Source organism: Molothrus ater, chromosome 3 (genome assembly GCF_012460135.2).
Source record: "Molothrus ater isolate BHLD 08-10-18 breed brown headed cowbird chromosome 3, BPBGC_Mater_1.1, whole genome shotgun sequence".
Taxonomy (NCBI): domain Eukaryota; kingdom Metazoa; phylum Chordata; class Aves; order Passeriformes; family Icteridae; genus Molothrus; species Molothrus ater.
In genome coordinates this window covers 41735275-41763260 of record NC_050480.2, presented here as the reverse complement: position 1 = coordinate 41763260, position 27986 = coordinate 41735275, and the positions used below count along the sequence as shown (strand labels likewise).

At 42.9% G+C, this 27986-nt stretch overlaps 1 protein-coding gene across 1 annotated transcript in view; it reads right to left on the bottom strand.

Moving 5' to 3' along the window:
- The window catches only part of PGBD5 (piggyBac transposable element derived 5), a 67769-nt gene extending 40132 nt beyond the window's left edge, over positions 1 to 27637 (bottom strand). The window contains exons 1-2 of the mRNA XM_036379543.2: positions 26999 to 27637; positions 1242 to 1669 (exon numbers count right to left, since the gene is read on the bottom strand). Coding sequence (XP_036235436.2) covers positions 1242 to 1669; positions 26999 to 27437 — 867 coding nt within the window. The 5' untranslated portion in view covers positions 27438 to 27637. The remainder of the gene's footprint in view (positions 1 to 1241; positions 1670 to 26998) is intronic.
- Between the last annotated feature and the right edge of the window lie 349 nt (positions 27638 to 27986).

The following is a 27986-nucleotide window of genomic DNA, read 5'->3' as shown; positions in this document are numbered from 1 at the left end:
CACTGCAAACAGGGTGCTGTGATTTTGTCAATTCAGTTCTCAAGCCTTACTTGGAATGGGGAATGCATATACATGCAAATAAAATCTTATCCCTTAATGGATTTGCACTCACAGTGTGTGCCACAGCACACCATTATAAGCACTTGCATTAGACACAGTGATCAATTTCTGAAGCCTTTATCTTCTCCCTGTTGAAGTTAGCAGCCATAAGGATTAGATTTCATATCTTTAAGGGGGCTCAGTCCCAACAATTACATGTTTCTCATTGCCTGGTTTGTCTTAATGGAAACATACCTTGCATAGCTTAGTGAAAACACTCTTCCCTCCTCCCTTCTCTACCTTAACAGCTTTCTAAGCAGCTGTGTTCTCATGGGTTATATAGGTGTGATTTTTATTGTCTATAAAATAAACTGTAATCACTCGCCATTTATTTTAGGCACACTTCAATGCATGTACAGCATCTATGCCTTCATTAATTTTGTGCAGTAGGCAAAAATGGGATGCTTCAGAAGGGAAAGAGGAAAAATAAGAGGACTATGTATACAACACCCTTTCCAAATGCTTAAATGAAATATTTATGTTCTGGAAATAGAAAATTGATTGAAAAGTTATATCAAGCAGTAACATATTTCATGCTTATTCCTTTTTTTTTTTCGGATTTCTGAACACAACCAGTAGCAACAGCTTCAAAAGCAGATAATTTGTATTGAATGAAGTTTAAATAGATTATGATGAATATGAAAAGATTTTCACCTGTCTCCCTTTCCAGTCATGAGGAAGCAGCAGTGTTACTGGACCCTACAGCAAGCACATATTGCTAATGTCAGGGACAGTCACTCTAGCAAACTCAACTCCTCCACCCCACTCAGCCTGCTTCCCTCCAGCCCAGCTGCACCAGCTCTACCCCTTCTACCCTTGCACAACTTGCAACCTCCCATCCTCAGGATAGCAAAGCCTAGTGCAGCCTCACTGAGAAGTGTCCAAGCTTTTTTAGGTCACTCAAGCAAACAGCTCCAGCTCAGAGAGCACCATTCCCACTGAAACCTATTTGGTGCCTGCACTGACAGACACTGATGAGCACTCACACAGGACAGTGCTGCTTTCTCTCTTGCTTCATGGAGGCACTGCAGCACAGCTTCACACTGGGAAGCCCCAGCTTTCCCCAAGCAGCTGTGCTGTGCACTTTCTGTCCCAGTGAGACAACCAGGTCAGATGTTCCCTGCCAACAGCTTAACTCTTACCTGGGCTTGTGAAGGCTTGAAAGCAGAGTCAAAGCCATTCTGCAGAGAGTCCAGAAAAGGCTGGATTTTGTAGAGGCTATGCGTTGTCTGGCTTGAGCGGAAGGCCACAATGTGGAAGTACTTCAGAATCTTCTCAAACCTTGATTGTGTCATGATAAGTGCAATGCTCTTGTTGCTGTAGAAGCCGCTGCTCCAGATGCTGAGAACAGACTCACAGTGGTGGATGCTGGTTGATATCATGTAGCCTAAGAAGGCCTTCATTTCTGTCAAGGTGACGTCAATCCAGGCATCGTCACTACCAAACCTCTCCTGGTATTTCTTTGCATACATGTTGGTTTGGACCACCATATTCTTTAGTACATTGTCAGGGACAAAGAGCTGAAAAAAGTCCATGGCACTGGCCGTCAAGGGCATTTTTCGTGTTGGACCTAGGATAAAAGAAGGAAAGATAGGCACACTCCTGATCACCACAAGGCATATCCAACACCAGAAATTAAAAGCATGAGTAATTTTTCTCATGCAAATGATGGTATGTACCCATTGCCTAACAGACTTCACCAGGAAACTCCCCCTCCCCCCCATATTCTTCCTCCTGTATGATACTGTACACTCTGAAAAGTTTCTCCCTCTGCTCTGTGCTCATTACTTTGAAGCATGCAGGCTTGTGAGACAAGCAGGAATTTTATTTCTCCACTTACACATTACCTGCAACTTTTATCCTCAGCAGCTGTTTTGGACTCTTTCTGGATAGTTTTTTATTGGTCCATATGCATATCAAAGCAGTGCCTTCCTCCAAACAGCCCAGAAGGACAATGTGAGTCCTCCAGAGGCAGCACTGCCCTCATCCCAGACGACATAATTCCTAGGCTCTATAACCTGATCCCTCCTTTTCTCCTGCACCTCTAATTCCTCCCTAGTTCACTGTCGTAATTCTGTGACTTTCATATCTGCCCCTGCTCCACACAGAGTCACATACAGGTCTATGTGTTTTTGAGTTTTGTGCCTCTGCCACCACACTGGAGTTTTATCCCACACTCTGATATCCCCAAGAAAGCCCATTACCAGAACAAGTGACAGCTACCATGTGGCTAGTGTCACTGTCCCACATCACAGGGAATATTTTTAGCACTATAACACATGCAGTGGTCCTCTTCCTCCCATAATGTAATAAGCCTTGCAGTCCCATGCTGTGATTACTCTAGCATTTCACTGATCTTGCACCTTTTCTGCCAGTTTCAACTACTCCATCAGAGGAGGGTGATAAAAACAAAAAGGAGGCTCTAAGGGCTGGCAGCACAGTATAAGTTCAGCCAGTCAGACACCAGATAACAATAAACGGAATTAGGAACATCAAACCCACAATACCAGGGATGCAGACACCAGTACTTACAGCCCCCTCTCCTCTAATCCCTCCCACAAACTAATCAAGCTCCATTCCAAAAGTAGAAGTTTTCATGCTTGCACCTCCTAGTAGTGTTTTAGTTATCGGGTAAGGGCTGGGAACATCCTCTATTCTACAGAAGCAGTGAAAACCATCACCCTGAGCTGAGCAGCCTCTTCAAACCCAGCAGACAGGGGAGCTCTTAAAAGCAACTGCACTCCTGTGAAAAAGACAATGTCATGGGTATAATCCCCAACCCAGAAATACTGCACCTTAGTCCAGCAGCCTTTAGCCCTGGAACTGTCTGAAATACTCCTCCTAATCAAAAGCAGAAGGCATACAGCTTCTCATTTGGAGTTCTGCCCAACAAGAGCGAGTCTTTCTTGCACTACAGGGCTGTCTGGATCTCAGCATCAGCTCTCCCAGCTGCATCAGAGCATGAGATTGACCATCACACAACCTGGCTCTGCAAAGGTCCACTAGCACGTTGCTCAGGTCGCATTCTCCAGCACCCTTGTGTCTCAGTTCACATTCCCAGGTACAGCAACAACTACAGCTTGCAGAAATTTTCCATGAAACAGAACTACAAGGAATTACACAAATATGGTGGTTGGACTTGCTCTTAAGCCTTAATGCTTGAGTGCACTCTGGTGAACTCAAGCTACTAGAAGGACAGCAAAAATAGACTTTGAAACAACATCAAGACTTTGAAACAGTAAACCTCCAGATTGCAAAGAATGCCAAAAAAGCAAACAAAACTGGATTTTTTAAAATAAAAACTACCTATTTAAAGATTACTTTCCAATTTTAGTTTGTGAGATTAAGAAACTTTCAGCTGAAAACACATTCCTCTATATTGTAAGACCAGAAGAAAGAGCCTTGCACAAACCATGTTTTGGTTAAAACAGAAAATTTCCATTTAAATGATAAAAGGTTTTCATTATCAAGTGAAAACTATGGTGCTAGAACAGATATATTTACTTCACCTTAACTACTAGTGCAATAATAAAGCTGCTTAACAAATGTTTTCTTCTTTTGATCAGAAGGTTTATTTTCTGCTAGCACTGGCTAGCACTGTTACAGCTCACAAAAGATGCTCTATGCATGATTCTGTACCTTCATTCTTCCCCATAAGTTAATCAAGTTTTTATATTCTACAGTAGGTACGGCTAATAACAACACATGGAACAGAGTGTATTCCTAGTTCTATATGAAATCTTGAGTAACTATCAAACTCAACTCCAGTGCTCAGACAACCTTCCAGGTAGCACACAGAGATAGTTTTTAAATACGTAGCTTCAGAAGCAGAAGCTGGGAGTAGGGGTAATATTTTAAATCTTGTCTACAGCAAACAAGAATTCATGAAACGTCAAGTCTTACAAAGTGAAATATCTTGAGACTCTTGGATATGGACAACAGGTACATGCTGGACTCCATCTTCAGGGAGGTAAGAGCAGTCAGAAGCACAAAAAATGTAATTTTTGTGTAATTAAATTCTCAGCAGCTGCACAAGTTTACCTTGATAAGTGATAATGGAAACCGTGACAGGCATACGGCATACAATAATCCTTCCTTGCCCAGCAGTCCTGCTCCAGACACAGAGAACCTGCTACAGTCCTCTCCTTCCTTGAATAAATATACAAGCTTTGTATCTCACTGGTCATGCAGAACCCACACAGCTCTAAAAAAGCAAGCTGAATCACTTTCTGACTCAACCATCAACATAATTGTTGATTAAATAAAATTATGAAAGCCCCTGTATAATCTCATTGTCTTAAAAAACAGCCTTTATTGGCAAAGTGAGCACAGCTGATTCATAATTTACTGATATGCAATATAATATAACAAGAGCAACATTGAATTTCAGTAGGAAAAGTGAATTTTTAACATGAATTGAGTTTTGCATAGTTAATGACCAGTCTAAAATACTTAAATATGACTTTCTAAATACACAAATACATCCCATAGAGAGAGCCAACTGTCTGCATAAGGAACTTAAATAGCTAATTTGCACTTTTAAAGGATTTTTACATTGAATTAAATGACACTTACCCAGAAAATACTGATATGAAGAGTTCAGTGTTTCATACATACACTGTTTACCTTTCAAAGCATTACTCAGATAAATGAGTGACTTTGCATAGTTGTCCATTCTCAGAATGATTATACAATTGTGACTGTATGTAAAATTCAGATTTTTCTCTCTCCTCTGCTATAGAGTGTTTGCATGGAGAATATATTTACTTTCATAGGGTTTCTTTAAAAGCCAGTCAGGGTTTCCAATACAAATTACAGAGACAAAGTGCAAAAGCACTCTTGGAGTGTCTGAACATGCAGCCAGACCCAGTATTCCGTACACAGTCACGACAGGGACAGAGCTCTACTGAGTAACCTCGGATTGGGCAACACACACGCCAGCACCAGAACTTTGGGCTTGCTCTAAGTGACCTTGCAGGATGTGGAAAATAACAAACAACTTCTGTTATGATACAGCCTACACACACAAGCTCCTCTTCCTTTTAACTCTGTCTGCCAGCAAGAACTTGCCTGTGCAATCTGCAGCAACCACCTTGCAAGTCATTACTGCTATTTTGACTCGCTGGTTCCATTTTCTCTTTTGCACTCAGAAGGAATATCTCCCACAAAGAGACATCTCCATTTGTAAGAATAGTCTCAAAATAAATGAAAAAACAAAGCATGAAAAGCTATTTGTGTGTCTGTACTGGCAATGTGACTGTGAAGCAAAAGCTGGCCCCTTGCCCTTGGAGCACGTGCATTGCAGAGCCCGGTGTGGCTCAGCTCGGCTCAGGGCAAACTGCAGCTGCCTCGCTGGCCCTGCTGTCTAGCCAGAGAGCTGGCTGCACGCTCAGCTTCTCAGCAAACATACCCACTGCACAACTCCCAGAATGATCTAAGAAAAAGTTCAGGTGAACTTCAGGCAGGCCCTGCTTGTCATCCTAAAATCCCTTGTCTTCTCTCTTAGATGGGTGCCCACCAGTCACATTGTTCCCCCTGCTTCGTTCCCTTTCTAGTCTTCCTCGCTGAGCAACACATTAGGAAAAAAAAAAGAATCCCAAGTGAATTAAATGTTTTTTCCTTACTTAACTGGTTTGCAGAATTAAGTAATTTGAGAACATTTTTAAAAGGTTAATGTATCCTTTCCCATTTTTTCTGTTCTGATTACCGACGTCAGAATTCACAGACTCAGAATGAGGGATGGACAAAAGACAGAAAGTTTCAAAATGTACTGTAACCTATCACTGCTTACAACATAGTATACAAATCTTAAGAAGGTCAAAAGCATCATTATTTTGGGCACGATAGATGTGTAAGGAGAAAACACAGTGAAAGAAAGTTCTTTTGCTCTGCTGTGCAAAAGACTCTGCTCTCATTCAAACTGCAATTGAAGCCCACGATAAAATATCCCATTACTCCAACAGACCCAGGTGTTACCCTATGTATAACCCAAATTGCATGGTTTGTAAAAAAACCTTGTGCAGAGCTAATCACAGCTCATTTTGAAATTAATGCAACTTCATTAACAGCTTGGCAGACCCCAATACTCCCAAATCAGGAACAGGAGTGGTAGAAGTACCAGTTCAATAATTTAGAAGTAATTTTATTGTCTTCTTTGAGGAAAAAATCTAACAATTTATAGCCACCCACGAGAATAACACATTAAGCATATTATATGCAGATACATACCTAAGAAAAATCAATCCAGAAACTGGGGTTTTTTTGGCCATTGGGAAGTACCTTCTTCTCCAATATATGGTACAGCCTTCAAAAACCAAGGTTTAAAAAGCCAATTAATTCCTTTTTCCTGAGTCCAAGCAATTAGAAACTGTTTTATATTCCTGACAAGTTACCTTTGCAAAAGTGCACAACATGATTTTTGGGTCTTATTTAGAGAACATGAAAAAATGCTGACAGAAGCTTTTCATCAGAAAATATTCATCCATCAAAAAATCATGACATCTTTATGGAAGGTGTCAACGAACTATGACAGACAGTTAAAACAATTTCTCATCTTTTTCAATGTGTAGGGAGCATTACAAAGAGCTAAAAAATAAAAAAGGCAAGAAAACAAAAAATGATGTTTTAATATTTCCCATGTGAATATTTTTCAGAATTTCTGTTCACACTAAGTTTCCTCATGCAACCTTTGGAAGCACTGGAGCTTATCTGGCTTGCCAGAATATCAGTCTTCATATCAGCTCTATTCTTAATGGCCTGGAAATGTACATCAGACCATCCTCAAACCATAGCTGGTTTGACAGCATTACAACAAGCCTGTCAAGATGGCTTGAAGTAAGTTCACTTAACACTTCTTTTCTGAGTTTTATTCCAGTTTATTTCAGAGGCCGCTCTCCTGTAGGAACTGGGTGGCAAGCATCCAGGTTTTTACGATATTATGCTGCATGTTTTTGTTCATCTTCATTAGAAAAAGCTACCAAAGCTTCAGTGACAGGCCTATTTTGCTAAGTCAAAGGCATCATCCTAATACATACCAACTGTGGTTCTGACCAGTATTTTGGGTGAGTAGATGTCTGCATCTGTTATTTTGGTAGACAAATCTTAGTTTCCTTTAGGGACCACCTTGCAGAAGAATTCAATGATGAGAAGAATCAGCAAGAATAAATGATGAAAACATGATCCATACTGTGGCATTGCTTGGAGTTAAGAGCCAGCTTAGGAGGAGGCAATAAAAAAAGTCAACAACTCCCAGGCAGACACTCTTGGCTTAGAAAGAAGAAACTGGGCAGAGCCCTTCCAAAGATGGTTCTTTTTGTAGACTGTAAGGGCTCGCTCTCAGCCACCCATGCTTCTGGGTGAGTTTTTGCAAGGTCACCTCTACAGAAACTTACTTTGCACCCTTGCGTGGGCACTCAGTAGCCGCACTTCTGCTCTACATTTAGTTTCAGTAAGTCTATTCCAAGGTATTTAGCAAAGTGTGATTTGCCTGCACTCTTCCAACCTTATAAATAATCCTTTGACAATGCCTCCACGGCTGCACGTAACAACCGTAGTCAAAAAATTGTTCCAAAGAGCTTCTCTGAAAGGCCACTTTCTCCTCCCTCCATGGCATTAAAAAGGATTGTTTTCTTCACAGCGTCAGCAATAAAGCGATCCACAGACTGCAGTCTGACTTTTATCCATAGAGAGCATTAAGAGCTGTGTCTAGAAGCAATCCAAGGACAAATGAAAGTGGACTGAAAACCAGCACAGAGCTGCTCCATGCTGACTCTGGTCCTAAGAGTCTCTGGCCTCCACAGCAAGCAGCACTGAGTTACTGATAAATTAAATAGAGAACTTATTTAGAAAATCAAACAGTAAAATTAATGAAGTATTTCACAAACTAAGGAACTTCCTGCAATTCAGCTTATTTCTGTGCTGTGTACTGGATGCAGACTGTCATTCAGCTTTTTAAAGCATTATAGCAAAATCCTTGAGCATTAAGTGTAGCAGGTCAGCCTGGCAGAGGTCAGGGATGAGTGATGCACTGTTCCACCAAACACAAGACAGGCTCCTCCCCTGATGCGATGGTGACCTTCCAAAGCCTGGCGTGATAACCAAGGCACCCTGCCCATTCCTCCTCCATACTGCCATGCGCTGGCACTTCAGCCTGCAAAAGGTGAAGAACTTCAATCGGGCATCAAGACTGGGATACCGAGGATAAATAATTTTGGCGGTCACTCAGTACATTATCTTGTGTGATAAGACACTGTAGAAGTACAACTAAATTTTGGGGCATTTTCAAGAGACCAAGCAGGCAGGACTTACACCTTTCTCATTGATCAAATGCATGTTGTACCACCAACAGCACTGGTCTGAGAATGAGAACACGCCAGATATGTTGTGGCAGTTTCCATGGAAGTGTGCCTTGTTGTAGATTCAAGCCATGGTAAAAAACTGTTTAATTAAGAGAGTATTTCTTTGTGTTTACCATCATGTTTTAAAGCCACAAAGCTTTCAAGCTGTGACAAGTACTAAGAATAAACAGCCTACTGCAGCTGATGTTGATACCTTTAATTATATACTTAATTTATGTGGTGAGATCTTGCCATCTACCAATCACCATTTTTCTAACATCCAACAGAACCTCCCAAAACACCGGTACAAGGTCTTAAGGTTAAAATAATTTCCAAAATCCAAAGACCCTAAAGAAGCTGAGTCAATGCTGAAGTAGTACCCTGTTGTGTCAGTTTACATAATTCTTTGCACATTATTTGGCTGTGGGACTGCATATGCTCCTCCTCAGGGGAATTCCTGCTGCAGCAGCTTCCATGGCAATAGTCCACTGTGCTCTTTTGCCACTGTAGTTTTCTATTAACATTTTACTGCACTGCTCCTGGCAGCCCAACTGACACTGGGCATATCTAGCAGATGAGAGATGACCATCGATGTGCTGACTCCATACACCACCTGTAATACAGCTTTCAGTAGATCACGTAGCAGCTACACATCTGCTGTGGGCACAGCTGTGCACATTTACAAAATAACTGCACAAAGCAGCATGGATTATGTCAGCACAACTCCCATTACCAGCAGAGTGACCTTCATAGCCAAATCCCAGAAGATTGCTTTGGGATGCGATTGCTTTGGTCCCACGGGGGGACTCTTCTCCTGCACTGGCAACTCTTGCAGGTGCAATCCCACCATCCCATCTTTCTTTCCCAGGCTCCTGGTCTGTTCTAATACACACTGGTCAAAATACCATTACTCCCATGGTACTTGCTCCTTTCCAGAAATTTAAAATAAAAATCCACCTTAAGCATCACCAATATTTGATTTGAGGGCCCCACCTTGAAAGGTAGGGCTTTTGTGTTTGAAGGAGGGAAAATAGCCTGATATGTTTTCCAGCCAAATCATCAGAATATTTAATTTATCTTTTGTAAATAAAAGTCAATAAGTCAATATAAATGACCAACTAATGAGATACTGAAAGCCTTCATATCAACTCCTGCCTTTTACATACAACACACACATATGCCATTGAAAAATGAACCTCCAGTTTTTGAATAAGTCTCACAAAGAAATGGCTTTGTTTTGTTCAAAAATTAGTTATTTAAGAAAAAAAGAAAAAAATATAGCAACCAGAAACCCAGACAGTTCAGTAAAGCATTGGAGACAACCTTATAATGCATGAACATTAATTTCAGTACAGAACCTCCTAATCTCCATCTCCATCTCACATGAGCTAAGGTAGCTACAGTTCTGGTGTCTGCAATTGCTTCCCAGCAGCAACAGGCTCTTCCTGGAGAAGACAGGGAGCAGTTGTTAGGGTAAGCACATAGTCCCCAAGGCATTCAAAGCTACTTCTCACAAAGAGATGTGAGCACCTACTGCAGCAGCCACCTGGGAGAGGGTGAGCTGCGGGGTGATGCTGCAGCTCTGCTAGAAGAGCTCAAATTCTGGAATCTGCCAAGGAGGTTGGTGACAGGAGCTGCATGGGGATAATATTCAGGCTTTTTCAAACCTGTTTCTTTTAGGTTGTACCAGCCTCCCTTGGATTTTGCTGCTCTCTGTAGGAAAGTGTGCATTTGCATTTCTAGGCGAGTTTCATCAACTGCCCAGTAAGAAAAGTGTTCTCTGCTGTCATCATCCCAGATTAAGAAGGAAAGGAGCTCTCATCACTCCATATTGCATCTGGACTTATACACCTACTTTTAAATTTGTAATTCCCTTGCTTTATATTCTCCATGTTCCTCCCCAACACCCTCAAAAGTCTTGGGACAAGCCACATGTTCTCTGCATTAGGCTTAAAGGCAGATGAAAATCTTAATATTTTCTAAGGACACCTAAGATGCAAAGTGGAGGTCATGTATTTGAAATCCTTGCTAGGGTCAGGACTTCTTTACACACGCACAGTATCACTTTGTGTGCTTTTTTGTTTTCTTTTTGGTCTTTTACTCCTGCCCCTGTCATTAGACTGTGTTTTTCCATCCTTGTTCTGCCCGCCATAAGAACTGACCAGTGCTGCAGGCTGTCTGAACATCTCAACTCAAAATAGGCAAGCAGTTGGAAAGTTCAATAAATTACTTCTGTATACCATGTACATCAACATCCCTAATCCTCTTACCACATGCAGGAAACATGACACACCCCACAGCACTCCAAGTGCTTAGGCTTCCTAATAACTCTTATAAACCCACAACTTGCCAGTTTTAGGAAATCAGTGCACTTCTTCAACAATTAAGAGTGAAATAAAAGGCAGTCACCTGTGGAAAAGGTGGAATTTATTACTTGCATTGCCTGTGTTAACTTCAGGGTGACACAAATGTGTTTACAAGCCACTGTACCCCCCGGAAAGGTTTTCAGGGAGCTGCATCTACAGAGAGCAAGCCAGAAACACAACTCAGAGCTGAACAGTGAATAGATTCAGAGTGGGATCCTCAGTGGCACAGCACCACTCACTCTCAGCAGCAGCAGTCCCTCAGCAGCACTCTCACAACCTCTGCCCAGGTACTTTGTACGGCCTGAGGAACTGCTTGGCTCCTGGTAGCTCCCACCGCAGCCCACGCCATGCTGTGCGGCTGGCAGGGGCAGGTGCAGCAGGAACCAGGCCATGGAACTAGGTTTGCAAAGAAAAGCATTGTGTACTTCCCCACACAGCCTTTGGCAAGATGCTTGGTTGCTCTGGAGCCAAAGTCCATCTCGTCAAACACAGGCTTAGAGTGCTGTACTCTCAGATCAGGCAGTGAAAAGACTGGAGGTCACCACACAGGTCACTAGTAGCCATCCAGATCACAGCTACACTTAGAGATCAACTTGTCCAGGCTTCTTGGGGGCTGCCAACATATGAACCAATAAAAGCCGAAGGATGTCATAAGAATTAGTCTCTGTAAGAACATAGTTTAGGTTATAAAAGGAGAAAGTATCTTGTATTTCTCATCTTGGACCTAGCAGCAAGAAAGATTTCAGACAGCAGAGGTTTTCAAAGAACTTCATGGTGTGTTCACATTTTAAAAGAAAAGGGAGCCTCCCACTTCCTAAGCTTTCTGGACCTAACTGCTAAAGTAGTTTTATATTACAGACAGATTTGTTCCTTTACACAGCCCTTCCAGTTCCTCAGCCATTCGTTACTATGTTCACAAAGCTCTCATTTAAACATTTCTTTCCTTTAATTCTTTATGTTGACCGCCTCATAAAATTAAGAGATCTATTGTGAAATTCCATCAGCTTCTTCCATCACCTTTGATACAGCTCCTTTCCTGCTCACTGTGAATGGCCGTGAATAGGAATAGCATTTTACCTTCCACATCAAGAATTTTTTACATGCATCACTTAAGGTCCAGATTCTATAATCCTCATTGATGTTTTTAGTAGGGGGTAAAAAAAGTCTTCAGATTATTTTTAGCAAAACTGGGCCTGGAGTTTTTATAGCCTTGTCTGAGAAAACCCCAAGCCTACTAGGCAAGGTAGAATGTTATTTATTTGGGAGAAGAGAGAAGACAGAGAAAGCAGGTGAACATACGGCTTTTCATCCCAGCTACATCTGGGTCTGGTAGCATCCCTGGCAGAGGGATTCAAACCACTTCACAGAAATTCTCTTTCTGGGCCTGAACTGAAGCAGTTTGGCAGAGCTGGACACAAATGACCACAGTCCTCCTTGCCAAGACCCAGGCACCATCTGCTTGGTGGTCATATGTGAACTTTTATCAACGTCATTACATAGGCCTTAGCACAGTGCTTTCCAACATAGGGTGCTGCATAAAACAATCTACTGGGACAATCTACAGCAGGAAGAAAATATTTTTCTCTGTTGTTAACAAATAAAAAATAAAAAATTAAATAGTGCTAATTTCATCTTTGTATCATCCTGTTTTAAATTCTGGTTTTGTGTATGCTTTATAATGTACATAGTATATTAGTACAGTAGTCCAGGTACATCACCTATAAATAAAGAAATAAACATAGATTGGGAGTACCTGTTGAGAAAACCTGGACTGATAGGGGTGAATGATCAAAAACGATTGGGGAACACTGCCCTAGAGCTCTCCAGTAACTGCACTCAGGACTAAAGCAGCCTAGAAGACACAGTTCACCTAGCAGAGAGCTGAACATCTCCTCAAATCCTATAAGCTTCAGCTGATCTGCTTTAGGTTTTATATCAATATAAAAAGGAGCACTTTCCACTTGTCCTTTAAAAAAAACTGTCTTCTTGTAAGAACAGGGGAGTGATGGTATCAGTCAGAAGTCCTTCTGCATTGGTATGACACTTTTCATGTCACTAGAGAAATACATATAATTCAAGTCATATCTCACATATCACTAAGGTAGTACCACCTATTCATATACTTATATGCCTCTCTGGATTCAAAGAATAATGCACTATATTTACATGCCTTGACACTCCCATTTGAATTTTAATTTGTGTCACTTGCAAATCAAAAGGAGGTGTAAGAGCCTTGTGTTTTTCTCTAGCAGAAATAGGTTTCCAGAGCAGATACTCATTTTGCAGTCAGCCATGCAAATTATTAATCCTAAAAGCAAGACTGAGGCCGCAATGTGCGTCATGGCAGGAAAAAAGGGGAATGTCTTTTCAGTATGAAAATCCTTTGTAGTTTATCCTGCAGCCACTTTGTCCTCCCTCCTGGACCTTACGACCACCAGAGATTTTGCTCACTCTTTGCAAACCCTAGCAAGCAAATTGGAACTCATGTTCTCCAGGAAGCATGGATTTTTCCTTTTGATCAAGGGATTTAATGTTAGTTCCTACTACTCAGATCTGATACCAAACTTTCCGCTGTTGTGACAATATGAAGCAAACAGGTTGTACTTTCAATAAACATCAAAAGGGATGTCTTCTAAGAAATTTTTGAAGCTACAGTTTGACAACAGTAACCTCTCCTAGGGTCTTTTCACTCCAGCCCAGCAGAAACCATTTGAGGCAGACTTAACTTTAAACTACCGTGATCAAATTATTCTTAGGCATTAGTGCAACACTACCCTGAAGTGCATGTTTTTGAAGTGAGATTAAGCATACTTCTTCTAGCCTAGGATTGCTCCAAGCAAATGACTTAACAGTGTAAGTATTGCAATGTCAAGTGATGCAGTCCATAATAAAACACAGAAATAACTGCGAAAGAATGAATATTGGCAAGTATAGTACAGAGTCCTTGAACACACAGCAAAAGAGGTACTTAAAACTCTGCTCAGAAAAAGCTCTTTTTTCTACTTGAGTTTAAAAACTTGCTTACTTTCTCCTCCCTCTTCTAAATTATAAACAAGGTAGCTAACAATGACTCTCTACAGCAGTAGTCAGAGAAAGAAAAAGTTAAAATTGATATTCGTGTCTCTTTTCTTTCGGAAGCATTCAAGATCCACCAGTATGTAGAACATTGAGTTCAGCTAGCCTCAATGAGGAAAAGAAAAGCAACAGCTACCCCAAAACTGCTTATAAAAACTGTAACATTTTTGTTTCTTTATAAAAATATCACTTGATTTTGGTCATCCTCCTGCCTCTAGAACCAAGGTCTGGCAAATAATGGACTACAGGGTGCATGTCACAAAGTGAGTGAAGAACCAGACACAGGAAACACAATCCCCACTCCTGCCAATACAGGTGATTGAGAAGGAAGAATATTCCTCAAATGCTTGCTATAAAGAATTGGGCCCATTACTTGGGGCATTAGCCTCTAAAACTGCACTCTTCTATTAAGTAGCAAGAGCACAGATGCATTCACAATTCAGACACAATAAAATGCTAACACAAAACTCCTTGTGGGGGCAGCTGACACTCCTGAAGTGCAACCTTCATCCAAAAACAAGACTGAAAAATCATGGGATAACCAAACCCACATGAACTATCAGATCTGAACTCAGATTTTGTTGAGCTGTATACCGCATTCCTGCCAGCTTTTTAATGCTGCGTTAGATGCTGTGGTGGGTGTGACAGTTCACATATTGTATGGAGCATCAGCTGTAGCAAACTGGGTGAGCAATGTGGTCAAGGGCACCTGGCCATTATTTTCTTATGTTAGAAATACCACCTGTTATCTTTATGTGACACTATGAGGCAAGAACAGGCATAGTCTGGTTTCACATGACCTCACATCTCAACATCAAATGCTTTTTTCATCACAGGAGATGCTGTTGGAGCCTACAGGCTCTTCTAACTACAAATGTGCTGTCTAATAAGGACTGAACTCAAGGGAGACATCTTTCAGCAAGGGCAATTCAAAAAGCTGTCATCCCATGAACTATCTTCCCATAAGTTAGGTAAGGACTCAATATCTGGAAGACCTTTACCTTCTCATCCCACAAGAATGGACATGGGGCAGAGCAAAATTGCACAAAGCCTGGCTTACCAAGAAGCAAAATCTGATTAACTCCTGCCCCTGACTACTTGCAATCTTAACACGAACAGTAGAGACATGGTATCCAGCAGAGCCCAGAGAATAAAAAAAAGGTAGTTTCATAATGACTAAGAACAAGATGTTAAATTGGGAAGTACTGGTAGAATCTATGTTAAGATATAAGAGAAAGGTTCATTTTTATGACAGGAGAAGATTTTAGAAAAGCAAAATACAATTAGAGAAACTAAATGCTGCAGCACAGAAGGGCAGGTTAGAAAGAGGTTATAGTACAGATGAAAAGGATTCAGTAGACACTGAAAGCTTAAAAGTAAAGTTTTGAGCAGCTTTTGTTACACTTATTTCTTGTTCCTTTTCTGATTAAAGTATTGTGCTGATGGATTCTCCCGTTAGCTGCCCATTTCAGCTTAAAAAAAAGAATCCCATCACCCTTTTATCTTGGGAAGAAAGCTGACATTAGAGCAATTGGCAGTGCACTGCTCAATGTCAAGCTGCTCTAGGTCAGTACTCAGACCCCTTCTGAGTCAACCTTTCAGCAAAAAAACTAAAGAAGAGGCACGGTTTTTATTTTAACATCTTGCTCACTCTCCTGCTATATATGTCCATAAAATGCTATGAAATGTTTCTGCTTCATCATATGACACAAGTGGCTGCTTTTAGAAAAAAACTAATGCTCAGTTAGTTTCCTTTCATTGATTCAGGGAGAAAGAGCCAGCAGCCCAAAAAAAAAAACAAAAACTAAAAAAAAAAAAAAAAAAACCCACAAAAAAAAACCCCAAAAAACCAAAAAAACACAAAACAAAAAACAAACAAAAAAAAAAAAACCAAAAAAAAACCCAAACCAAACCAAACAACAAAAAAAAACCAAAAAAAAAAAACCCCAAACCAGCATCACATTAACAGTGTCAAGTCCATTTCATATTTCTAGAACCACTTCATATTCAGTACCCACTTTGACAGTACCATCTCAAAAAATATCCATAGCTGACTATTTCACACTCATCTGTCCCCAGAAAGCAGTGAGGTGTCTGCACTACTATTTGCACTCAACATAGTTCAATGTATTTTGAATTTACCCAGGTCTAGTGGGATTAAAGGTTTTGGTACTGCTGGCTGAACTCGCATCCCTCTTAACCAGAAACAGCCATGGCTTGTACAGAAAGGCATTATTTCATTTTTTTTACCAGGACATGGAATTAGAACCAATTTTATGCTTAACAGACTATCAGAAAATACTGGGTTGATCATCCCACGGGATAATACCTGAATTTATTGGCCAAAATAAATCTTAAAAACCCATATTTAAAGATTTTTTTTCTCTAATTATCTGCTGAAATCAGGGACAATCTCTTATTCTGCAGAAAAATTAGAATTTTTCAAACAACTGACTTCTAGAACAGTCACTTTTTGGATAGCATAAAGCAGGTTACCTTTAGTGGAGATAGTGACATATGAGTACCTTTGAACAAGGAACTTTAAGACCTTACTTGGCAACTGTGCAATTTGTCAACAAAGAGTTGACCCTACACTCGAAAAGGCAGAGAACTACCACTAGAAGTAGGAGTGTATTCTTGCAAGGAAACGTTGTGAAGAAATATCATACTTTCTTATTTTTAGCCTTGGGAGGAAAAAAATAAGAAAAAAGAGAAAAAGAAATAGCTAGAGAAAAAAAACACAAGAAAGCTAAACAGCAAATCTCTTTAAATGTACTTGAGGTAAATATCAGGGGAAAAGATGATGTTAAGTGCCAAAAAGTAGTCTTTGAAGATGAAACAATTTTGCAATGCTCACAAAGAAGTGAAGGAACAACCTTCTGATGCCCAGTCCATGAACTGAAAAACCATGCAGTAGACATTCTGATGTTCTTTCTTGCCAGGACACCTGTTACATGATCATCAGTTATTGCAGGTGTCTGCACCATAACCTAGCTGAGCCTCTTCCAGACCTGCACTTGTCTTCTTCCATGTATCTATCCTTATGGTCCACAGAGGGTTGTGCTGGGATTCAGTTGCAAGGAAGCTCTTTATACCTCAAGAAGTGTCATGAACAGAGGCAACTACAAGCCCAGGCACTGCCTCCAGAGTATAGCACTGCTAATCTCACAAGTCTTTGGGTAGTGTCACATCAGACATCCCTAACATAAGCAGTTTAATGCTTTGAACATAGAGGAGTCTCAGAGTAAGTCATTTGAGTAGAGATACAAGATTCATGGGCATACAACTCATTACCATAGAAGTGAGTGTGGAAACAACACCCCAACTATGAAGTCTGCCTGGGCCACTTTCCAGGACAAAGGGAGGGAGGGAGTTTCACCTTAACAGACCAGGCAGCCTTCTGCAAGCACACAGCTCTTTCCCACAAGCTGCACAGCCTTCTTCCCACTCCAAAAGTTGACATGGAAGATGCAAGTAGCAAATCCTTCACATAACAGTCCAGCATTTAACTGGCCACTAAGCAGCTTGCTAGTTTATCTTAGCCAATCTAAAACAAAGGAAAAGACTGCTGGAAGGGACCTCAGGAAGTCCTTCAGTACAAGGCCTCTATCCCCATTCAGCACACATACTGGGCGTCAGTCTGTTACAAAAGATATAACAGGTTAATGACACTTGTTCTTAGGTTTTCAGTGATGCATTTGTCTTCTGCACCACTGCACTGTCTGAGAGTTTCTATCATGTCTGATTCAATTATCCATCAATTTATACCCATTATTCCTCATATTTAGTTTTCAGAGCAGGTAAGGCAGATAATTCCCTTTCCTATAATAGCTCTTTTACTTACCCATATGGCCCTTTGGCTTAAAACCAGAATTCTAAAAGGCAGCCAAGTTAGTAGATTTTCTGCTTCTGTCCTTTCTCTTCATATTTAACTATGTGCTTCTCACCTGGGTTGGCAACCCAGACTCCCTCTTTTAAGTGGCAAAACAGCTTCATTTCAAGTCTTGTACACTCCATTTGTATGTTTGCCTCTTCACAACAGCATGACACTGAGTCACATTAGTCTGGTGTTCACCTCCAACCACCAGTTCCTTTTCCACCTCGAAAGTTGTTCCCCTCCATTTTCCACTTCTGCTGTTAGCCCTGCCTTCACACTGAGCATTCTCCTCTTGCACCATGTCATTGTGTTTCCTGTACCAGGCTACTTCAGGCTAGCAGCAAACTTAGAAATTCTCAGTTTGCTCTTCAGTGTACATGCAATCACTCACAGTTTGTACATGCAAACTTCATGATATCTAAAGGTTTAATAAACAATCTCAAGAAGTCCAGCTCCATTCAGGAATGCACTTTCAGGTTCTTATTATTAAAAATTTTTTTAAAAAGTGAAATTAAATAAAATAAAAGTAAAAATGTCCCATCAGAATATTTAAGCTTTTGACAGATCCTTATGCCACACATTTTTGGAGATGCTAGGCCACACCTATCCAATTCAAATCGAGACAAACAGGCATTTTCAGTAATAACAATTTTACTGAAAATACCTGATGGGGATTGGATGGTATCTATCCAATCAGATATTTCTTCATCCACCTGCTTCGCCCCACTATATACTTTAATGTCTGTAAGATTTGTTGCAACAGATGTAGTGCAATGCAAAACACAACGTGAAACTCAGAGCCAGTGGGGACTGATGTTGGGACTGCAGAGATGGTTCCCACCCCAATAATTTGCCTCCAGTTCACTGCAGAAAACAAAGCAGTGAAGTCCTATGGAACACAATGACCATGGGGGGCCTCCACAAGGATGAGCTGATTCCTTGCTTACCACAACTGCTCCAAGCGCCAAAGGCCCTCACACATTTGTTTCATACACAAGACACACTGAAGGTAATCTGAACCCAAAGAACTTGCAGGCCACCCATGAAACCAAGGTAATGACAAGACAGCACTATCTCCCAGTCACTCTGTGACTCTCGGGGCCACTCCACTATGGCAGCAGCCAGGCTCTCCATGGCTGACAGGAGGGCTGGCTACCAACAGCCTGTAGGGACAGGGTACAGAGAATCCACAGCCACAGGGAAGTGGGCTGGAAGAACGGTTCAACTGAGCACTGACAAGTTTCTTTCTGAATGCTTTTTTTGTGGAAGAGCCATTATGGAAAGTCATGGCTTTTGCCAAGGAGCTGCTGCCAGTGCCCCAGTGCCCCCACCATGACTGACTGGCCTTGCCTGGCCCTGCTGGCCCAATGCTCCATGACAGCTCCCCAGGGCCATCAGTCCCCACCCCAGCTGGGCCAGGCTCCAGCCTGGCACAGCCTGGCACAGTCCTGCCCTGCTGTGGGCCCACATCCTGAGCCAGCCTCACCTGTCACCCCAGTGCCTGGGCTGCCTCAGTGCCCTTGGCTGCAACTGCCCTGGCTGGGACAGACTCCAGGGACACCGTGGCAGAGGGCTGCTCTAGAGGTTGGACAATCTCTTAGACCATCTCTGATGTCAGTTTAAGTGTGAGTCATTACCCTATAGTACAGAAGCAGATGAAGAAAGGCCTTTTTTAAGAGGTCATTCTTTATTCATCAAATACAACCTCATCAAGTGGAAAGACCAAGATGTCATCTACCCTAAAATCCATTGCTCTTTTCCCAAGGGGGATGGTTTCTGATCCACTTGAAGATGTATCCTTAAAAGAAAAAAATGAAACTACTTGCAACAATGTTAGCGCCATGAAAATAGCTACAGATCACTCAAATGCAGTCCAAATCTTAGAGCTTAATTTCTTTTAATCTCAGAGTCAGTGACAAGAGAGAACTAATGCAGATCTCCAAGTATAAACCTTCAAACATTGTATTTTTCTTCATCTCAAAACAACCACCAACTACATAAAAGGACAAGTTTATGAGTAAGGAATATCTACAACAGCCAAAAAATGAGAAAGACTTCAGTTTAAGGAGGTCTTATCTCATCTCACCTTTTCAAAAATACAGTCCAGAAGGTCAGAAGCCCTTTGAAAGGCTAAATAAGAATTTATATCCACACATGAATTTATATCAACAATGCAACATATCCAGCAAGACAGATGTAAGAGCATCCCGCATTTTTCAAGATCATCCTGGGAATCCCTTGCCCCAAACCAAAGGTGGTTCATTTTCAGTTGGCAGCACACGGTTTATGAACCACCACCCTACCCTCTGGGGAGGGAGTTGCCATCCTGTAAGTGTTTAAAACACCTGTGAATTTGGCACTTGATAATGTGATTTAGTTGTGAACATTGTGATGGTGCTGGGTTGACAGTTGGACTTAAAGGTCTTAAATGATCTTAAAGGCCTTTTCCAACCTTAATGGTTCTGTGAATCTGAATGCGTAAGTTTTAATACATGTAGCCTCCTCCAAGTATTTTTCCTGGGCATGAACTGACAAGATTACCATTGTCTAAGTCAATAGGGTGCATCCAGCAGCAGACAGCACCATGACATCAATGGGAAGAGTCACACGCCCACAGCTACATGCTGACCCCTAGTACTGCACACCTACAGGTGCTCCCTACTCAGAAGTTAACCACCATCTACCTTTCCAAAAAATGCAGAGATGACTACGTGCACTGGATAGGCCGACTTTCCACAACAGTGAATTTTGTAAGTAACTTTAAAAAAAAGAAAAATATTCTCATTTTTTGCTTGAATTTCATCTTTCATACACACCCACCTCCCTGCCATATGTAATCAGAAATGAATCACAGTTATAACAGCAGCTGCTTTAAATCTTTTTCTGCTTTTTCTTCACTAGAAATAACACCTTCATTTGTGCCCACTGGTGGGCTCACAGTATCTTTTATGTCAGTCCAATAATCTTCCTTCCGACACGCAGTTAATTGCCCCCATCCATACAGACACATACACAGTATTCTTCCTCTGTATATCCCTCTCCAACATGATTTTGGCATCCTTACAGTGTGCCTCATTGACTACACTTCAACTTGCCCAGTTTTCAGGTGCGTAGTTACAGCTTTGTATTGCTTGCTGAATGGAAGCTGCTTGGTTTTGTTTTTTGTCCTTAACACCACGTATAGTTTGGCAATACAAGTCATGTGAATCCCTCATGTCATCCAAGGAAGCACAATCAAAAGCATATTTTCTGTCATGTTACATGAATACCAGTTGTTTTCACAGAAAATAAGGACATAGTCCAAGAGTAATTTATACAGACACAAAATCAGCTGTGGAGTTTTCCAAGCCTATAATCCTGCAGTCTGTCAATCAAGGAACTCTGCCTTAATTTTTAAATTACCTTCTCAGGTATCAGTTCATTCATTTTCACACAGAGCCAGTGACCGGTTAACATCCTGTTCTTTAAAGAATATGAAGAGGGAGCTTGGATAAGCTCCTAGAAATAATGCCTTGCTACAAGGAACTGAGGTGTCAAATGATAGTATCCTCATGCATTTGTCTCAGCCATGCAATCCTTTTGAGTCCATCTGTTCTGTTTTCTAATAACATGCCCAATTTTTGGCAGTACTTGAAAGAATGAGGTATTTCAATGATAAGTACCTCTAGTCAGGATGTGTGACTGTATCCATGATTACCTTCCCTTTTAGAAATACAAGGTATTTCCAAACTACTAAATCCATCTACTCCAAAATTTTTGAAGCTTTAGCACAGGAGGGAAGCAAAACTCTTATATGAACACTGACATGTAAGAGATATTTCCAGTTTCTTTTAAATCTAGGGCATCCAGGCCAACTTCCTGTGACCTAGCAGTCAATGCAGAGTTTGCAAGTCAACTCCACCATTAGCATCCTCATTAGACTGAGCAGAGGCTGATTTCCTCTCTAGGCTGACTTAAAGGTATACAGACAGACATGGAAGCTGTTTGCTGTCCTGTTTCTGAGATGTGGACTAAAGGACATTAGTAGCTGTTGGAACTGATCTACTTTAAATGACCCCAAGAGTACCTACAAGGAGAAAACATTCATTTTATGCAGTAACAGATCTAGGAGCAAATATACTTTTTCTCTGTAAAAGGCTAGGCAAGTGTCTATGGAGAAGACCTTAATCTGCTGTGCTTACAGACTTTCCTGTCTCAAGTACTGACTAGAACAGATTGTAAAAGCAGAGGAAAAAACTGTGCTGGTTCTTTTTTCCTGTAAAGTCTATCTAAATACCAGGTTATTCCCCAAATGCATGTTTAAGGCAAAGGTATGAGCAAAAGAGACAAGGGAACATGGCAAGATAGCTAAGCTGCACTAAATTTTTTAATCAATAAGGCTGTCATGTGCACTTTGCTCTCTTCAGTGATGATGGAAGCAGAAAAATGTGCTCTAAAGCCATTAAAACCTCCTGAAAAGCACATCTAGATTTTGTAAGATGTATGAGGTATTAAGCCTTTGCACAATTCACTTATTTAGCAAAACTTCAAGACTTTAAATCGTCCTATAAAGGCTTTGCAAAGTAGTAATGTACATCTTTGAGATGTATTTATCATATCTCACTGAAAGTGTTGTGATACTGTCATTATAAGTAACTTCTACGTAGAATGCAAGAATAGATTATATAAATATGCATTTTCCCCCAATATTTTCCATGGTTATGCAAGTCAAAAGCAGCTAAGTTCTCTGATGACACAAATAAGAACAAAGCATATCAGCATCGCTTTATCCACTTAGAGTCAGAAAATTTGGGCCAGATATTTCTGAAGCAGAATCTGACATAAGTGACTAAGTAGCATTTATACTTTTCTTACTCTAAAACTTTTAAATATTGACATCAATCTAGTAAGATGAAAGCCTTCAGATTCTATTCAGGATTTGAACCAAGAGCTCCTGCACTGTTAGGTGGTACCATGTATATGGCCCTCTTTTATGGCCCAGCCTGACCCAAGAGCTCTTCCTCCAGGCTCCTTGCTGTTAGAATGCTGACTTCCCATCTGACTGTCCATGCTCTTGGGAACAGAAAATACTAGAAACTACTTTAAATATTTGCTTAAACTTCTTCAAGGTGACAAGATTGTTGAAATGGTCCTAGCAGCTTCTTCCTGAGAGCATTCTGTTATACAGCAACATGTTCTTCAAAGATGGCAACTTATGGCACACTGCTTCAGAGAAACACTCTTTTTTATAAAAGCTATTTTCACTGTCTAAATGCAACTTGAAGAGGATTTGCTATGCTCTTTCAGCAAGGAACATTCTTAATATTTTGTCCTTAGGTCTAGCCTTAAGAACATGGTTTGGAGGGCATAGAAAATGAAGGAAACAGTAGCACTAATTGCCTCTATCTTTGAGGACTTCAACCTTAACTTTTGCTTAGATTTCCCTGCTGTTGCTGCTACCCTAAAACATAACTCTAACGTAGCATCCTAAGAGTAAGAAGTGCTCTTACATCTGAGGTCAAATTTTCTGGTTGCTGAACTACATGGATACAGGACGCATCAGATCCTAGGAAGAAAACACCAGCTACCCCAAATCAGGAACATCCAGCTGAGCAATATCAGGATATTCTTACCTCCAAAGACCCCCAAAAAACCAAGAGCAGAAGCAACAGTGCCTCTGTGTATTACACAACAGTTCCTGACAAGATTACTGAGCTTACAAGGGAAAGCACCACTCAGAGCCACCCCACTCCTAAAGAAAGGAAGAGCACACCAATTAAGTCTGAGGCAGGAGTGACCAGAAATGAAGGGCTTATCTTGAGTTACTGGCATATACTGGCTTGTAATAGTAGTTGCTTGCTCTCTCTCTCTCTCCTTTTCAATTATGCTTTCCCTATCCCAGTCGCAATTTGTTCTCTTATTCTTTCTGTCCTCTACAAGTAGGTCAAAAAGCTTGGATCCAGCATTTGATCATGGATGACATCTTTTTAAACACCATGCTAAACAACCATGGACCTGCTGTAGCCAGGTGCTCTTTGTGAAGGAAAAGCATTTCAGCAACTTCCCCAAGACCTCATACCCATTAACCACATCCCAGTACCTCAGAACTTATATTATTGCCTTGATGTTTGTGACAGACATTTGTTTCCTGAACCTGATTTCATTAGAATTATACAGTGCTACAAATTACCAGTTTAAAAACCAGGGTATCAAATCAGTCGGTTGAGAACTTTCTCACCCACTAAAAGAGTGATTTGCAAAATAGTTTAACAGGAAACAAAGTGGCAGCAAGCCATCTGTTCTAACCTCTATGTTAAAGTTAACAGCTATTTTGGATTTCAACAAAGGAAGTCACCTAAAGCTATTAACATTGTGGTGTTTTTGTTCCCCCCCAGGGAATCTAAGCACCCACTATTTTTATTAAATGGAAAAGGAACAACAGGAAGTAGAGATCCCTGAAGAAGAGGCAGAAAACAAAAAATCTGGGACAGAAACAGCACTGTGCTGCATAGCTATGCCAGTCACTTATCTCCTGGCACAGAAGATAAGCCAGACCTTTTCCAGTTTGTCAGAACCTGCCCACAAGCAAGGCAGCATCACCACACACAGATGCAGTGACTGACTGCAAACTGAGGACATACTCAACCATCTAACACACTGCCAGCAGCTTCCAGCACATCTGGGTCTTGAGTGTATTTCTGGGATGAAGTATCAGTTAGCCTGTCTGTGCTCAAGATTAATTCTAGGGATGGATACAATGCTTTTTAAAGACCTAAGTTTAATATTCAGGCTGGGAAGGCAAAAGCAGTAGTAGGCAATCTATTCAAAAGAAAAAAGGGAAGTTATAGTATTTTCTACTTGTAGTTAAAAAGACCACAAGCTTTACAAGTGGCTCTTTATTTTTTCTATTGGGAGCTTTAGCTCACTCAATAACTAACTCAAACTTTTTTTTTCCTCCACACACTCCCTTTCATGAAGGGGCAGTCTCCCAAACCAAAGAGCTTGACACCAGGTTTGACCCTGGTCTGATTTGAGAATTTATCTCCAGCATCAATGAGGCTGAAGTCTCATGAGATATTTGTCTCCTGGCATGAGATGATGTCAAGTACTTGCCCTAAGCAAACCTTGAGATTTTGACCAAAAGGCCATGCTCTAAACTCTAAAGTTTTGGTGCTAACCAAAGGTAATTTTTATCTTGGTCTCATGTAAACTTATTCCTTTTAATATCAGAACCTAGAAAGAAAGGATCTTACATCCAACACGTTTCAATTGAGAATACAGTTTTCTTGGTGGTCTAACTCTGTATTTCTTGCTTGTATTGCATAAGAGGCTGAAAGACATCCTGTCACTGCAAGGCACCTCAGTGGAGACCTTTTCCTCAACAAGTATAGATACAAACTTTTGTGTCAGAATGGTGTCCAATGAAGCAACAACGGTGCCAGCACAAGTACGTTCAGCATGACTCTGATGATTATATCTGCAAGGCCTAAAGCCAGTCAATGTACAAAGTAGATTTATAAGATCCCAGTTATATACAATGCAGTAGTTTCCACAAGTTGGAATTTGAGTAGTCAAAAATAAAAATATCACAGATAGTTCATGTTTCCCACATATCCAAGCATGACACTACCTGAACTTCTGCCAAACCAAATCACCATTCAATGAAGAGCATGCAGCATCTATCATCATCATCACAATCAACACAACTAAAGGGCAGAAGAAACCTTTTCTGCATCTATTAGTGGGAGGAAATATTTACAGCAATATCTATACACCTTCCTCAAGGGATATCTGCATTGTTCCTGTCAACCATAAATCTGACTCCTTCAGTTCAAGGGAAATGTGAATTCCTGAATTAACAGGTCATCCAATTCCTTTCCAAACCAGTATTAAAGCACTAATCCCAGTTTTGCCTGTGTTAAAAAGGATATTACTATAAAGCAATGATATGAAGGAATAAGCCATCAAAGGCAGATAAACTAAATGATAATCAATGCTGAAATATCATCACATCATGAAGCTTATAGTCCAGAATGTCATCCTAGGTATGCTTATGAATAAGAACCTTCAATAGAACTCAGGAGTTTTTTTACAGAGGCACATAACAGTGATTTTTAAAGCATTTTACAAGGTTCAGCTATTTACAGAGGCAAACACAGCTCCTATTTGCACATTTGTCAGAAGCACAACTGAACTTTCTCTGGGCTCCAGTGCTAGCTCCACCTTCCTCCCGAACCATCCAAAGCTGCTTCCTCAGATAGGTTCCTGCCTACCTCACTGCACAAATTTCAGCACACTATACTGAGTGCAGCAGCACTCTTTGGCATTTACTTTTAACAGCCAAATGAAGGAATTAAACACTACTGAAAAAAAGAAAAGACAAGCAACCTTAGCACAGGCAATCACCCTATCCTATTCTGAGATGCACATGTTGAATTTCACATCCCAGCTTTTCATAACCATTACCCTGTTCTTGCAATGCCTTGCTACACGGTCAACTTGGCTGCCGAGGCCTGCAGATCTATTATATGTTATAATGGCTCCCTCGGCAAGCCAGGGTTCTAAGTTGCCACACAAGCCACTCCACGGAGATATCCGTGCTGTGCACTGCTGCTGTAGGTCGCGCTGTGTCATTTCACCACTCTCTTGGTATTTCCTCTGGCCAAAAGCCACGCAAGGAGGGTTAAGTTTAGGGACGGCTGCATAGAAAACCTTGCAGCCAGGGGGAATCCCAGTCCCAATCCCAGAGCCCTAGTGCACAGCGCAGGGCAGGTGACCCGCGGCTTTCCCCAGCCGTGAGTGGGGACGAGGAGCCAGCCGCACACCGGAGCGGAGCCACGGCGGGGGCCCGGACACCCACCCTGCTCGGGGCAGCGCCTGTCCTCATCCCGCGGGGCGCCCTGCGCTGCCGGCGCTCGGGGCACGGCCACAGCCCCGCCGGGGAGGGGATGCCTGTGACTAAGCACACGCGGCCTCTCCTCTCCCTCCCGCTCACCGCCTCGGCCGGGCTCTCCAGCACCGGCGCGCCCGGCCCCGGGCACCAGCGGCCGAACAGCGGGGCCGCTGCCGGGAAGGGGCCGGGCAGGCAGGGGGCACCGGCCGTGCTCCCCCCGCGAGGCCCGGGGCCGGGCAGCAGCCCACACAGCAGCCGGGCCCGTATACGGGTTTCTCTCCCGTGGCTGCGCCGCTCCGCGCACCCCCCGCTGGCATCCCCACGGCCGCCCGGGCCCGCCGCCCCCGGCCCCGGCAGCCCGCTCTCCTCGTACCGCTGCCATCCTTGAAATGAGGGGGTGGGACGTCTCGCAGCGACCGGGTCCATCCCCCCCTCTCGGCTTCCTCCTCCTCCTCCTCCTCCATAGGGCCGGGGCCGCCCGGGACGGCGCTGCCGCCGCAGACCTGCCGCTGCTGCCGCCGCCGCTCCGCCGGGGTGGCCGCCGCCCGGGGAGCGCGGCGCCGGGCCGCCCTGCTCCGCGGGCTCGACACCGCCAGGCGCCCCTGGTCTTCCTCGTCGTCGTCCTCGTCCTGGGAAGAGGCGGCGGAGCGGGAGTCGGCCGAGGTGCTGTAGAAGGGGTTCCCGCTGCTGTCCTGGCCCGACTCCCCGAAGACGTCGTCGGAGATCTGCAGGCTCTCGTAGCGGGATCGGGCCGCCTCCAGCAGCGATAGCGCCTTCCTGCGCGCCGGCCCGCCGCCGCCCTCCGCCATCATCTCGGCCGCCGCCAGCAGCCGCCCGCGCTCCCCTCGGCCCGGCTCGGCCGGGTCCTGCGGCCGCAGGCAGCAGCCCAGCAGCAGGAGCGGCTCGGGCACCGCGGCGGGCAGGCAGCGAGTAGGGGAAGCCTCACCGCCGCCGCCACCGGGGCTGAGCCCTGCCTCCCGCTCCCGCCCGCACCACCCGCCCCTGTGTGTGTGCAGGGACATGGGGGGAAGGAGCCAGCTCAACATCTCCAAGTACCACATCCAGCCAATTGCCGCGGCACTCCGCGCTCGGGAGGTGGGGTTATATGGGCGCCGCGGGCCAGCGCGGGCCGCCCCCCGCCCGCCCCCCGCCCGCCTCCGCTCCGCCCATTTAAAACCACAGCGCCGGCTGCCGCGGGACCGTCGCTACGCCCCGACGCCGGGAGGGGGTCTCTAAGCCCAGCGCCGCTCCAGCTCCCCGTCCTGGCCCCGATCCTGGCTCTTGGTGCCGGCCCCCATCCCGGCCTCTGGTCCCGGCCCCCGATCCCGGCCCCCGATCCTGGCCGGAGCTGTTCGCCGCCG